Below are 11,582 nucleotides of genomic sequence, written 5' to 3' on the forward strand. Positions count from 1 at the left end.
CATATAGACAGAAGAAAACCAAATGTACATAACCTCATCAACTCGCATATTCACCTGCACAAACAGAAACACACCTGCTGCTGGTGGTTAAGACTATCTCTCACTATCCATGATAGTGAGCTTAGAAGTTTATTATGTGGTACTAAACAAATAATAAATAAAATAGAATATGAAACTACAATATCTGACATCAGTCTGAAATAGTACATTCTCTTCTTAAAATATAGTAAATTTAATACATACTTTTGCATAAAAGTTTTGCCACTTCCTCCTATAAGTTAGAAAAACATTTTTAGGTTTGTAACTCTTTTTCATATGGCCCGTCATGGCCAGATGGTTAGGGCGCTCGACTCGTAATCTGAGGGTCGCGGGTTCGAATCTCTGTCACACCAAACATGCCAACCTCTGCCTTTGCCTGGTTCCAAGTCCAGGATGAGAAAGGAGGAGGGTTGGGAGCGGGGCTAGCAACTCCACCCCGTAAAAACCCACCTGCTACAAGTAACTGCAACAACAACTTTCCGTTGGTGAGGTGTTGTTACGGCCCTATGCTCCACTGGGAGTTTACAGGAATAATAAAAAAAAAACCTTTTTCATATTTCAAAAAATAACTAACATAAACAACAAAAGTTTGAATATTTTTTAAATGTTAACTATTTAACATAAATTAATACATGTGTTACATATACTACCATTTCTTCTTAGTGTCCCTGTTATTTGATTTTGTGTTTGAGTATAAGTATAATAAGGTATAGTTTATTTGATAAATGTTATCCTCTTCTTACCATCTACTGGCACTAAATCTTTAACATCCTCTTAAACCAAGATGATTACTATGGTGACAACGCTGACAGATGTGGTGACATTAACTGTATCTGTAATCAGAGTTATCTGTAGTTTCTTAAGTTAGTAGACAACAATGAAGGAGGTGAATTTTCTTACCTGTTTATAATGTACTCCTATTCACTTCTTGGAACCCCCTCCCCAGTGGCTGCTTGTTGCCTCACAGGGTATACTAACTTCCCTAAACCTGCATTGAGTCAGGGGTGTAGTAAAAGGGTTAAAATCAATCTGCCCTGGTTCCTGTTGAGATATGATTTTCCACAAGCTACTATGGTGGTATATATATTTCACTATGGTGACAACACTGACCTGACAGATGTGGTGACAATAACTTGATCTGTAATCAGAGTTATCTGCAGTTTCTTAAGTTAGTAGACAAGACTAAAGGAGGTGACCACCATTTAAAATTAGAATGAGATTTTAATTATAAGTTAAAATCATGCATGTTTTATTGAACCTAGCTCCCAAAGCCATTTGTTGCTCTCCAGTGGCTCATTAGTAAATGTTATGGCTTATAACACTAAGAATATGGTGGACAGAACACAGACAGGCCATCAAGTAGCTTTGTGCTTAATAAAAGACAAGCTACTTATCCATGAAACAAATTTCTCCTATCATAAATTTATTTCAGTTGCAAACAGTGATACATTAATATTAATTTCATTTACCACTTTATGTAAATAACATGATTATATTATCTGTTGATTGGTTTCTGTTATCTTTCTTTTGCATCACCATATTTTATGTTGTATATATAATGTTTCAGGTAAAAGGTACCTAAAGTTTTCTTCTATGATAGTATCATTGCAAACATTTTTCCAAATGGCAAGATTTGCAAAGCTTTTGACGAGTTTGTTTTCCCATTTAACACCCATACAATTTTTTTTTCTGAGTGATTGATTGTAATATGTAAAATTATATCATGCATTTTACTTAATTTTGATAGGCTGAGAATGATTATTATGAAGAAGGAAAAAAGCTATATGTGAAATGCGATGACAATGAAGAAAAAGTAACCATTGAATGCAAAAATGGACAATGGGAACCAGATTTACATTGTTTGGGTTTGTAATAGTGAAATACTTAATATGTTTATTTGGTTGTATAATTTTTAAATTCTCTTATAAGATTTGTATATATACAAGAATACAGTGCTGCAAAGAGCTTTTTTTTCTACTTCATGAAATTTCCTGAAAGAACTTTTCTTTGAAAGGTTATGTGAATTGAACTTTTAAATGAGTTATTTTTCAGTGAAATATTTTTATGAAGTTTACAGAATAGGTGTCAATGCAACTGATATTTCATTGTGAAGAATTTTCTAAATTCCTCTCAGAGACTGGCAGTAAGTTTGAAGGTTTAAAGTGCTGAAAATTGGGTTTTGATAATTGCAGTTGTGACAGTGCAGATACTCCTTAGTGTATATTTGTGTTCAGCAATAGATCTCTTTTTCAACATCTCAATATTCTTAAAGAATGTTCTTCACTTAACAAGACATCGGGTAATGGTAATTTAGTTTTAGCTGGCTAACATAAAGGGATATACTATTCAGTTGACACAATTATTGGTTCTGTTAATATGTTATTAAGTTTTTGTGTTTCAGTAACAAAGAAATACAATGATTCCTTATTTATTGAAAACTATATATATCTATGTGAGAATATAACTTAATCAGCACCAAGTATATCGTTATTAAAATGTTACAAAGGATGCCTCTTGAAGGTAACAGTTACACATTTACAAAAGGGGAAGTCATGGTTCACCAATATATTTTTGTCAGGTATGATTTTTTTGTTTGAATGATTTAATAGTCAGGATATGACTGTTTCTACCAGTAAAATAACGTATCGTATGCAATATATTACTTAATATCAAATAAGGTGAAACTTACTGATTATACAGAATACATTTTGATCAGTAATAAAAAATTTAAACTCTAAAATAGAACGAAGTATTTTCCATGTTTTTTCTGAAACATTATCTCATAACAAAGTTCTTTAAGTGATAGAAGTACTAAGTCAAATGCTATTTATTTTGTTTGACCAAAAATCTACATACCATTTAGGAACCAATGAAAAACTCAGAAAGTTCTAGCAACATGACACAATAATCTCACTATTGTAAACAATTGCTTCAATAAGCCCTATTCAAGAAAAATATTTACATTATTTTATTTTTTATTATATATTAGGAACATTTTCATTAATAACCACCCAAAAAACATACATCACATATAATAATTAAACATACCACCTAAATATCACATTAGTGTAGTCTATATAATGTGTAAAGTTTAGTATACTCTAATCCATTTTAGTGATGGCACACGATAAGACACACATTCAGAATGTAATGCTGTTTGAATACAAGAAGGGAAACAATGCCTCTGTAGCCACAAAGAATATCAAAGAAGTTTATTGAAATGTTTGGAACATTCGTAAGTGTCAATGAAGGGTCAGCAAATTTTGTTCAGGTGACTTTAGCCTTAAAAACTTCTTCTGTAGATTCGCACTGTCAGGTTTTCGTAAGGCTGGATAATTTACATTAGGTGTTTGTGACTTGTTGCCGATAAATTTAAACTATAAACAAACAGTAGCATAGTCCGCCTGTTTTAAAATAATATATTAAAACAAGTCAAAAATATATACAAATGCTTGTTACACTGTTGATTATTGCAGTTGTATCCAGAGCTATAAATAATTGTTTGTTTTTTTTGTCAAAGTCCATACAGACTGGTTCAGTTACTTTAGAACGCAATTGACAATTATTCTTCTCTACTCTGTTATTAAAATACAGCCTGTAATAATTTCACCTTAAAAATCACCACTATACATCCTTTATGACTCAACTCAAGATACACAGTCTATAATTAGGACTAAATAATGATTTTGTGATGCATATTTATACTACAAAAGAAGTCTAAAACATTCCATGCAATACCAAATATTTGGATACAATAATACTAAGTTAAACCAACCTTCCCTATAGTCTTACACTGCTAAATTAGGAATGGCACAGATAGCCCTTGTGTAGCTTTGCACGAAATTCAAAACAAACAAACAAACCACACTCACTGAACAATAAAGTTACTTAAACTTATCCAATTTGATGATGATTTTATTTTAATTTAGTGAATATGATAAAAAAGCTCATGTTTACAAACATTGCAACTCAATAAAACCATAATATATCTATTAAAAAGTAAAACCACTAGTTTTAAACAAAGAACCAAACATCAACAAAATGCCTTTATTAAACCTTAAACAATCTCCAGTCATGTAACGTTTTTTGTTTCATATTGTACATATGTTTCTCTGTCTGGGTAAAGTTCTTGTACATGGTGCTGACAAAACTTCAACTCTTTTTCTGGTGGCTGAAGTTCTTATATTTTGCAGAATATTAAAATCCTGCTCATGCTCATTTCAGCAACAAATTTTAGTAGTAATAACATCACCACCCAAATTCCACTTAATCATGGGGTTCTGGTTGATGCAAAATATCAACACTTTTTCTCTCATAATGAGAGCTTCTGGTTTTTCTAGAGTACATAATGTGTAGAGTGTAATGGTGATAACATTTGCAAGAAGCAAGTAGAATTGGATTGGTAAAACTTTTTGTCCAATACAAATTGTCTCTAGCATAGCTTATTCTAAGGATATCATCAAGTGAGAGGCTTTAGGGGTGCTGGTTGCTGATCTCCACAGCACACTGTAGATATAAGCTGCCTCATGAAATCTCAGTGTAGCTATGATCAGTGACCCCTTCTTGGCAGCTTCTCACCTGTATCCATGAGCTTGGCTGATCTGCTCAAAATTGACTAATACTTTCAGCAGTACCTGATGGACAAGACCATAGTTCAGTCATCTCAATGAGTGGATAATGCATGAAGCTTTGATACACCTGATGATGTGCAGCAGAGCAATCAACATTAAAAAAAAAGACTTCTCCAAGTCATTCATAGGTCCATTGTTCTCATCCTGAAGTCACTTTGGCTCTTCTAAAATTTTTATATCCCTTGGATAATTTTCTGTTAAGAGCATAATAGAGAAAGGTAACTTAGAGGAGTGTATGATAAAGGTCAGCTACCAGTTCTGCAATAAATAGATAGTGGTAGATGGCATCAAAATTTGTTCAGTGAAGATGACTTGTGCTAATTTCAAGGTTTAACTCTGTATTCAGTTATCTGATATCCACAGAAAGTAAATCACAAGGACAGAAGTATAATGGATTGTCTCAGCTTGAAATGAATGAGACAGGGCATGATGATGAGGCTTAAAACTTAAAAAATGCACACTGTATTTTTGAAGTCAAGTTGAAGATTAGTAGTTGATTTTAATAGCGGTAGGACTATTTTAAACGAGAAGTGAAAAAAAAACTTAAATGAAACTGTAGTTTAATAAAATAAAAAGATTACAGTTCTCTGATAAGTAATAGTGCTGAAGTGAATAATTACCCAAATGATCAGCAGTAAGAGTGAAAAAATAATGATGTAAACCAAAGACAGAACATTACCAGTGAGGTCTGACTCTTTCAGGTACAAGCCTGCTCTCAAAGATTGAAATGAATATGTCTGAAAACAATATAACTGTATGTACAAAGTACTTCTTCCTATAGCTGTCCAATCAGATTCCATACCAAAATAATCTGGAAGTATCTCTGCTTCAGGTGACAGCCATAAAGCAGTTCTTTGTATAGAAGGTAAAGCAAAATACAACTATCACATGAAGCAGTAGATTAGGTCCTTGACCAGACTTACTACAGAAAGTAACATCTTGTGCTGAGTTAACCACGTGAATCCAACAAGGTTTATTATGTATCAAGTAAGAACTTGAAAAATTTTAAACAATTTGCAAGTATGAAAAATATTCTGTAAGAGAGTAAGGAATGTTGTATGTACATATAACAGTAATACATCTTCGTGTGTTAAAGATTTTGATAGTAAATGTTGCTGATCTTAAGTAGTTTCAGACTATTAATACAGTTTCTTATTTTAAAAGTGACATGCTTTTCTTCACTTTTATAACATAACCTAACATGATATGAAAGGGCAACAAGGGACCTTGTTGACCATCTAGGCTATCATATCCATTAAATTTAACTAAACACTAAAAACCTCAAAGCCAGCCCGTATCATTCATATATTTATCAAGCTTTCCCTTAAACTCCCTTAAATTAACTGCCTCCACAACATCTGAAAGCAACCTGTTTCAAAGGGCAACCACCCTATTTGAAAAATAAAACTGTTTTAACAGAAGATGACTCCTACCATGCCAAAATTTATATTTGTGTTCCCTAGTCCTACCATTCTCAACATTAAGTATGGAAAAAGATGATGCATCAACACTATCAATTCCCTAAACAGTATTAAACACCTCAATCAGATTCTCTCTAACCTCTAACCTATCCTCATATGACAACTTTTCCCTCTTAAGTATCATCCTAGTAGCCCTCCTCTGAACCATTTCCAACAATTCAGTGTCCTTTCTGAGGTAAGGAGCCCAAGACTGAACACAATATTCCAAATGTGGCCTAACCAGTGACTTATACAATGAAATTATAACCTCTTTAGACTTGTATTCAATATTTTTGTAGTTACAACCTAAAATTCTATTTGCCCTACCAATAGCAACAGTACATTTCTTGGATGGCTTAAGACACTGAAAAACCAGAACACAAAGATCTTTTTCGTCCTTAACACTGTTAAGGTTATTACCATCAAAATTAAACCTTATTCAATTATCTCAACACAAATGTATGTATTTTTATTTCTAATGTGAAATAAAGGATGATTTGGTTTTATAGTTTCATAAGAAATGTAAATTTTAAGATTTATGCATCTTTAATTATGTTAGGAGGAATTCCAGGTATGTCTTCTAATTATTTTTTATTTTACTGTTGGCTTGTGATTATATATAGAAATAGAAGAAAGATAAGAATAATGTGAAATAATGTGTTTTTTAGATTTTGCATTGTTATATGGGTTTGATGTGTGTGTGTGTGTTCAGTCATGGGCTCCTTATCTTAGGAAGGACATTGAGTTGTTGGAAAAGGCTCATAGGAGGGCTATTCTGATATCTTGGATGGCAGAACTGTCATATGAAGACAGGTTAAGATCTGTGAAATTGTTTTATCTTCAGAAAAGAAGAATTAAGGGGATCTGAGTGTGATGTTCAAGATTATCAAGGGAATTGATAGTGTTGATGCATTGTCCTTTTTCTAGTATTTAATGGTGAGAATGGTATGTTTGCCTGTGTAACTTTGAATTACTACAGAGGGAAAACATATACTTGTCTAGTTCATGCATTAAAGAATGTGCATTGTTTCTTATTTAGTTCTGTTTTGATTTTATCTTGCTTAATTTAAATGGGCCTTATTTTTTTACATACACCTTAGTGCACCCAGTGTTAGGCCAAAATATTATTATAAAGAGATAGGTTTTTATCATGTTGTAGCTTTTCATAATCAGTGTTAATCTGGCAATATGACTCATTATTTTTTTTTTTTGTTATCCTGGAAAAGAAAAATATTACCAAATGTTGTAGATAATTAAAACAATAGATACCTGTAGACCACTATCTAGATGCTCAAAACTGGTTGATAATTCATTCACCTACTTATGTATTTGCTAAAATTAAAACAAACTTTTAAATTCTGGCATTTTGGAAATATTTTCAATTTAAAGCCATACGATATCAAATTGTTACTGACTGTAATTCTGCTTAGTGGTTATATTTTGTGCATTAGTTTTAAATTATTAATTTATTTTACTAATGACACCTTTTCTTTATTTACAAGTTATCTAGGTAATCATTTCTTTAACATGATTTTGTAATAGCAGCAACCCTTTTTTCAAGTGGATTAAGCTTATGGAAGAGCAGAGAAGATGAAATTGTTTATCCCTATGATATTTTGAGTCCATATGGATCATTAAAATTTCATAATTTCATATCTAAAGACTTTTTTGTTTCTTACATTGTCCATGAGAAAATTTTGTTTCAGTAGAATCATTCCAACTTACAAGTATTACTTTAACAACTGTTTATTGAAAGATTAGAAGGAAAATTATACCTACAGAAAATTTTACTATTTGTTAGAAGCATCTAATAACTGTTAAGTACAGATATAAGTACATGTGAGATTTTGCAAAAGCAAATTTCATGGATTTGGAACTGACAAAAAAAAAAAAGACTCATTTACAGCCTTTGTCCAGCACTGTTGTTAATGCATGAAATTTAGAAAGAAGCTAAACACAAGTTTGTATTATTTAATCAATATCATATTATTAGTAGAAGATAATGATGGTTGTAATTTTCTAAAGTATGGCTTAAATTTTAGAAACTTAATAAATTAGGTATAAAAAAGGTTACTAAACTTAAGGGACTACTAAAGAAGAAACCTTGAATTTTCAAAAATTAATTTATCTCACATAATAAGAGCCATACTTTATCAAGTGCAGTTGTTATGTTGAACATGGATTTGTTTTCAGATGGATAATATGTTTTTAAGAACAATGTGTACTGTCATATCATGATTGCATTTATGTTTTTTTTCTGATTTTCTGATTGTTTCAGAAGAAAGAGTTACAACTCCATCAACTACTACATTTATCAGCAGAGAAAGCACAGAATCAGTATGTCAGATTGTAAAACATGATGAATATCTAATGATTTTTTATAATTTGACTCAACTGAAAACTGGAGACAAAGTTGAAAATGGAGGTAAAATTAGATTTCATTGCCATCTTGTTGGGATTAAGAGGCTGATAGGAGTAAAAGAAACACATTGCATTAAAGGAGACTGGAGTGAAGACTTTCCTTACTGTTCTGATCCTAATGGTGGGTTTACTTTAGAACATTAGTAAATTTAGATTAGAACTTTCCATAATTTTTTTTTCAGGTTTGTTTGATTTAGAGATTATTGTATTGAGATCACTCAAAATCTTTAATTATAATCTACACTGTATTAACAAATGTACAAGAAAAGCATAATATCTTCTTTGTCAATGTGCTTACATTATGAAAAAGAGTGAGTAAACATGGCCATACTACTCATATTTGATACATATCTTGGAAAGCTGCTTCAGAAATAGTGAAACTTTTGTATCTACCCTGTTTATCCTCCAGGCAACCTTCCAAGATGTCTCAGGGTAATTCTGTTGTTAAGGGAATTTTTTAGGTGATACCAGTTGGAACTTTGCAGAGATCAAAGTTCAAACATGTTTTAAACTTTTAATAGCAAATTACATTAAATAAATCTTACAAAGTTGCAAAATATCAGCTCTTGGGCATATTTGAATAAAAAATAGTATAAATAGTTACAATTACTATTTTTACTTAAATTTTCTTTTATGCAAGTATGCCCTTGGTGACCTCTATACTCCAGAGAGTTGCCCACCAACCCAAAGAGGGTTAAATACTGTTTGATATTCTCAAGTAAACAGGTTTCCATGCAATATTCAGATAGATACACTTTATAACACGAGGAACGAACAAGAAAATTGTGAAGTAAACCTGAATTTAGCTAATCAAGTGAGTTTTAAGCTAAGAAATATACAGACCAAACGTGATGTAAAATTAAACAAACACAAACTTTATTTATAATGCAAAGCAAAGAAGCACAGTATGCATACTTGCATAGACACTGAACATTCACCTTCCTACTGGATCAGTTAACAGTTATTATCTCACAAGATATCTTTCCTTTGATCGACTTGCATCTCAAACCAATTGTATGTAGATCTCTTCTGACTGAAACTGATACTCATTACTAAACATGTAACCTGAGTTTTACACAGAACTGATACACCTTACCACACAAATAGTCGTTCTTTTACAACAAACAAAGACTTTAACTTCCAGATACCATCCACTTGGCCAGCAAAGGACATAACAGTCAATGACTTATTTTCAGCAACATCCTCATTGGCAAAGTAAATACTATTTGCTAGAGAACAACAAAAACAACTATAATGAAACTATTTCAATAGTTTGCCAAACCATGTATTTATTGCCAAAACTGCATAGAAAGAGATTAAGCAAATTTTTTTTTAATTCCCATATCAATAAAAACAGGTATACTTACATATTACAACTGCATAAATTGATAAAAGAACTAAGTTATAATTTCACATTTATTAATAAAGCAACTTCAGTAAAGAAATTACCACAATTATATTTTTTGTGAATTTGGATTAAATAAAGTCAGATGTAATTCAGTTTGCAAATGTAACTGTACACTGTATATATGATATATCCTGCTTTTTACTTCTATTATGTTCAGGTACAGATCCTATTAAAACATGAATTTTCATACAGTGAGTTGATTATTCAGTACTGGAAATTATAATAGAATATTGAATACAAGAATTCCTATAAAGTGAGTAACAACTTATCTAATTAGTAATTACAAAGGATGATGATTTCTTTGAGCTACACACTGCTATTAAAACTCAAAATAATCACATTGGTACAAATGGAAATAATTTTGAACATTTACAACGTAGGCCAAAGATTTATAAATTTTAATGATGCAAAATCCATCTGATTATTTTAAGAAACAGAATCGTTTTTCATGAATATAAATAAACTACAAGACTGCTTACGTCTTTATTTTATAGATTTATAAATTGTCAAAAATATCATTCTATCAGATTTGACTGAATAATAAGTTGGCAATGGTTTATAAGCATAATAAAGTGATTTATTTTGGGGGGAACATACAACATGTTTCAACAGAACATTAGTCTGTCTTTTTCAGGAAGAACAAAATTAAGCTTATAACACAAAAGATTAAAAATAATTTCATTAAAAAGAGTGGTTAAAACATGCTATATGTTTCTACACAACTAATGTCTTTCTTTTTGCACCATCAAGCTAACTTCCTTACTCTGTTTAAGTGATCTAATTACATTTGAAAATAAGTTGTTTTAAAAATGCTATTTAGCTCTCTGCACCACTAAAAGGTATAACCTCATGCACAACTGCCATACAAGTTCCTGTACATGCCACAAGCCTTGAACAAACTCCCACTCCTACACATGTCTAAATGTATTACACCAGCCTAGGACATAAGCTTCATAATGCTGTAGTCCTCTACTAATAGTAGGGCGACATGTTATATTGAAACAGGTTAGCACTCAGGTGAGCTTAATTGTTGGAGTTTCAATTAAAACCAACCTGTTTACCTAATTTATTTATTGGAGGATTTGTCGTGACGAGTGGAGCCACAAGTCGCTAACTCCAGGAGTTTACAGTTAGAGTAAAGAATATGAGTCTCAGGCCAGTAATTCTACTTATAATATCTTTTATTACTTTTTTATTACACTGGACATAATACTTGATAGTTAAACTCTTCAATCGTTACTTTAACCATTAACATTTATAACACTTCTAATAGAAAACACATATTATACAAAAGCTGATTTAGAGAGAGAGATACTTACTGGAGAGTTGGAACCTTCTTTGTTGCAGAGTTTAAGTTATTAAGCTGCATAATGCTGGCTGGAGATCTCTGGAGGTACTGGATCTCGCTGAAGAACTGACTTTCTAGCTCCAGACATGGGTTTATATAGCAGGATTTCTCTGTATCCTGGCGAGCATCCAAATAGTACACAGCATCACCCTCAAGTAGTGCGATGCTCCTATTGGCTGCTTGTAAGCAAGCCCTGGGCTTATCAGGCACCACACCCAAAAACCCTCAGGCTATTGGTCATGGGCAACTGCTGTTAGCCGGCTGCCTACTTGCCT

General features: G+C 31.9%; 1 protein-coding gene across 1 annotated transcript in view; it reads left to right on the plus strand.

Moving 5' to 3' along the window:
• Positions 1–11,582, plus strand: part of LOC106469996 (protein lev-9-like) — an 86,874-nt gene that overhangs the window by 61,047 nt on the left and 14,245 nt on the right. The window contains exons 6-7 of the mRNA XM_013930515.2: positions 1,787–1,904; positions 8,409–8,672. Of these exons, the coding sequence (XP_013785969.1) occupies positions 1,787–1,904; positions 8,409–8,672 (382 nt within the window). The remainder of the gene's footprint in view (positions 1–1,786; positions 1,905–8,408; positions 8,673–11,582) is intronic.

Source organism: Limulus polyphemus, unplaced genomic scaffold, assembly GCF_000517525.1.
Source record: "Limulus polyphemus unplaced genomic scaffold, Limulus_polyphemus-2.1.2 Scaffold3762, whole genome shotgun sequence".
NCBI classification, from domain to species: Eukaryota; Metazoa; Arthropoda; class Merostomata; order Xiphosura; family Limulidae; genus Limulus; species Limulus polyphemus.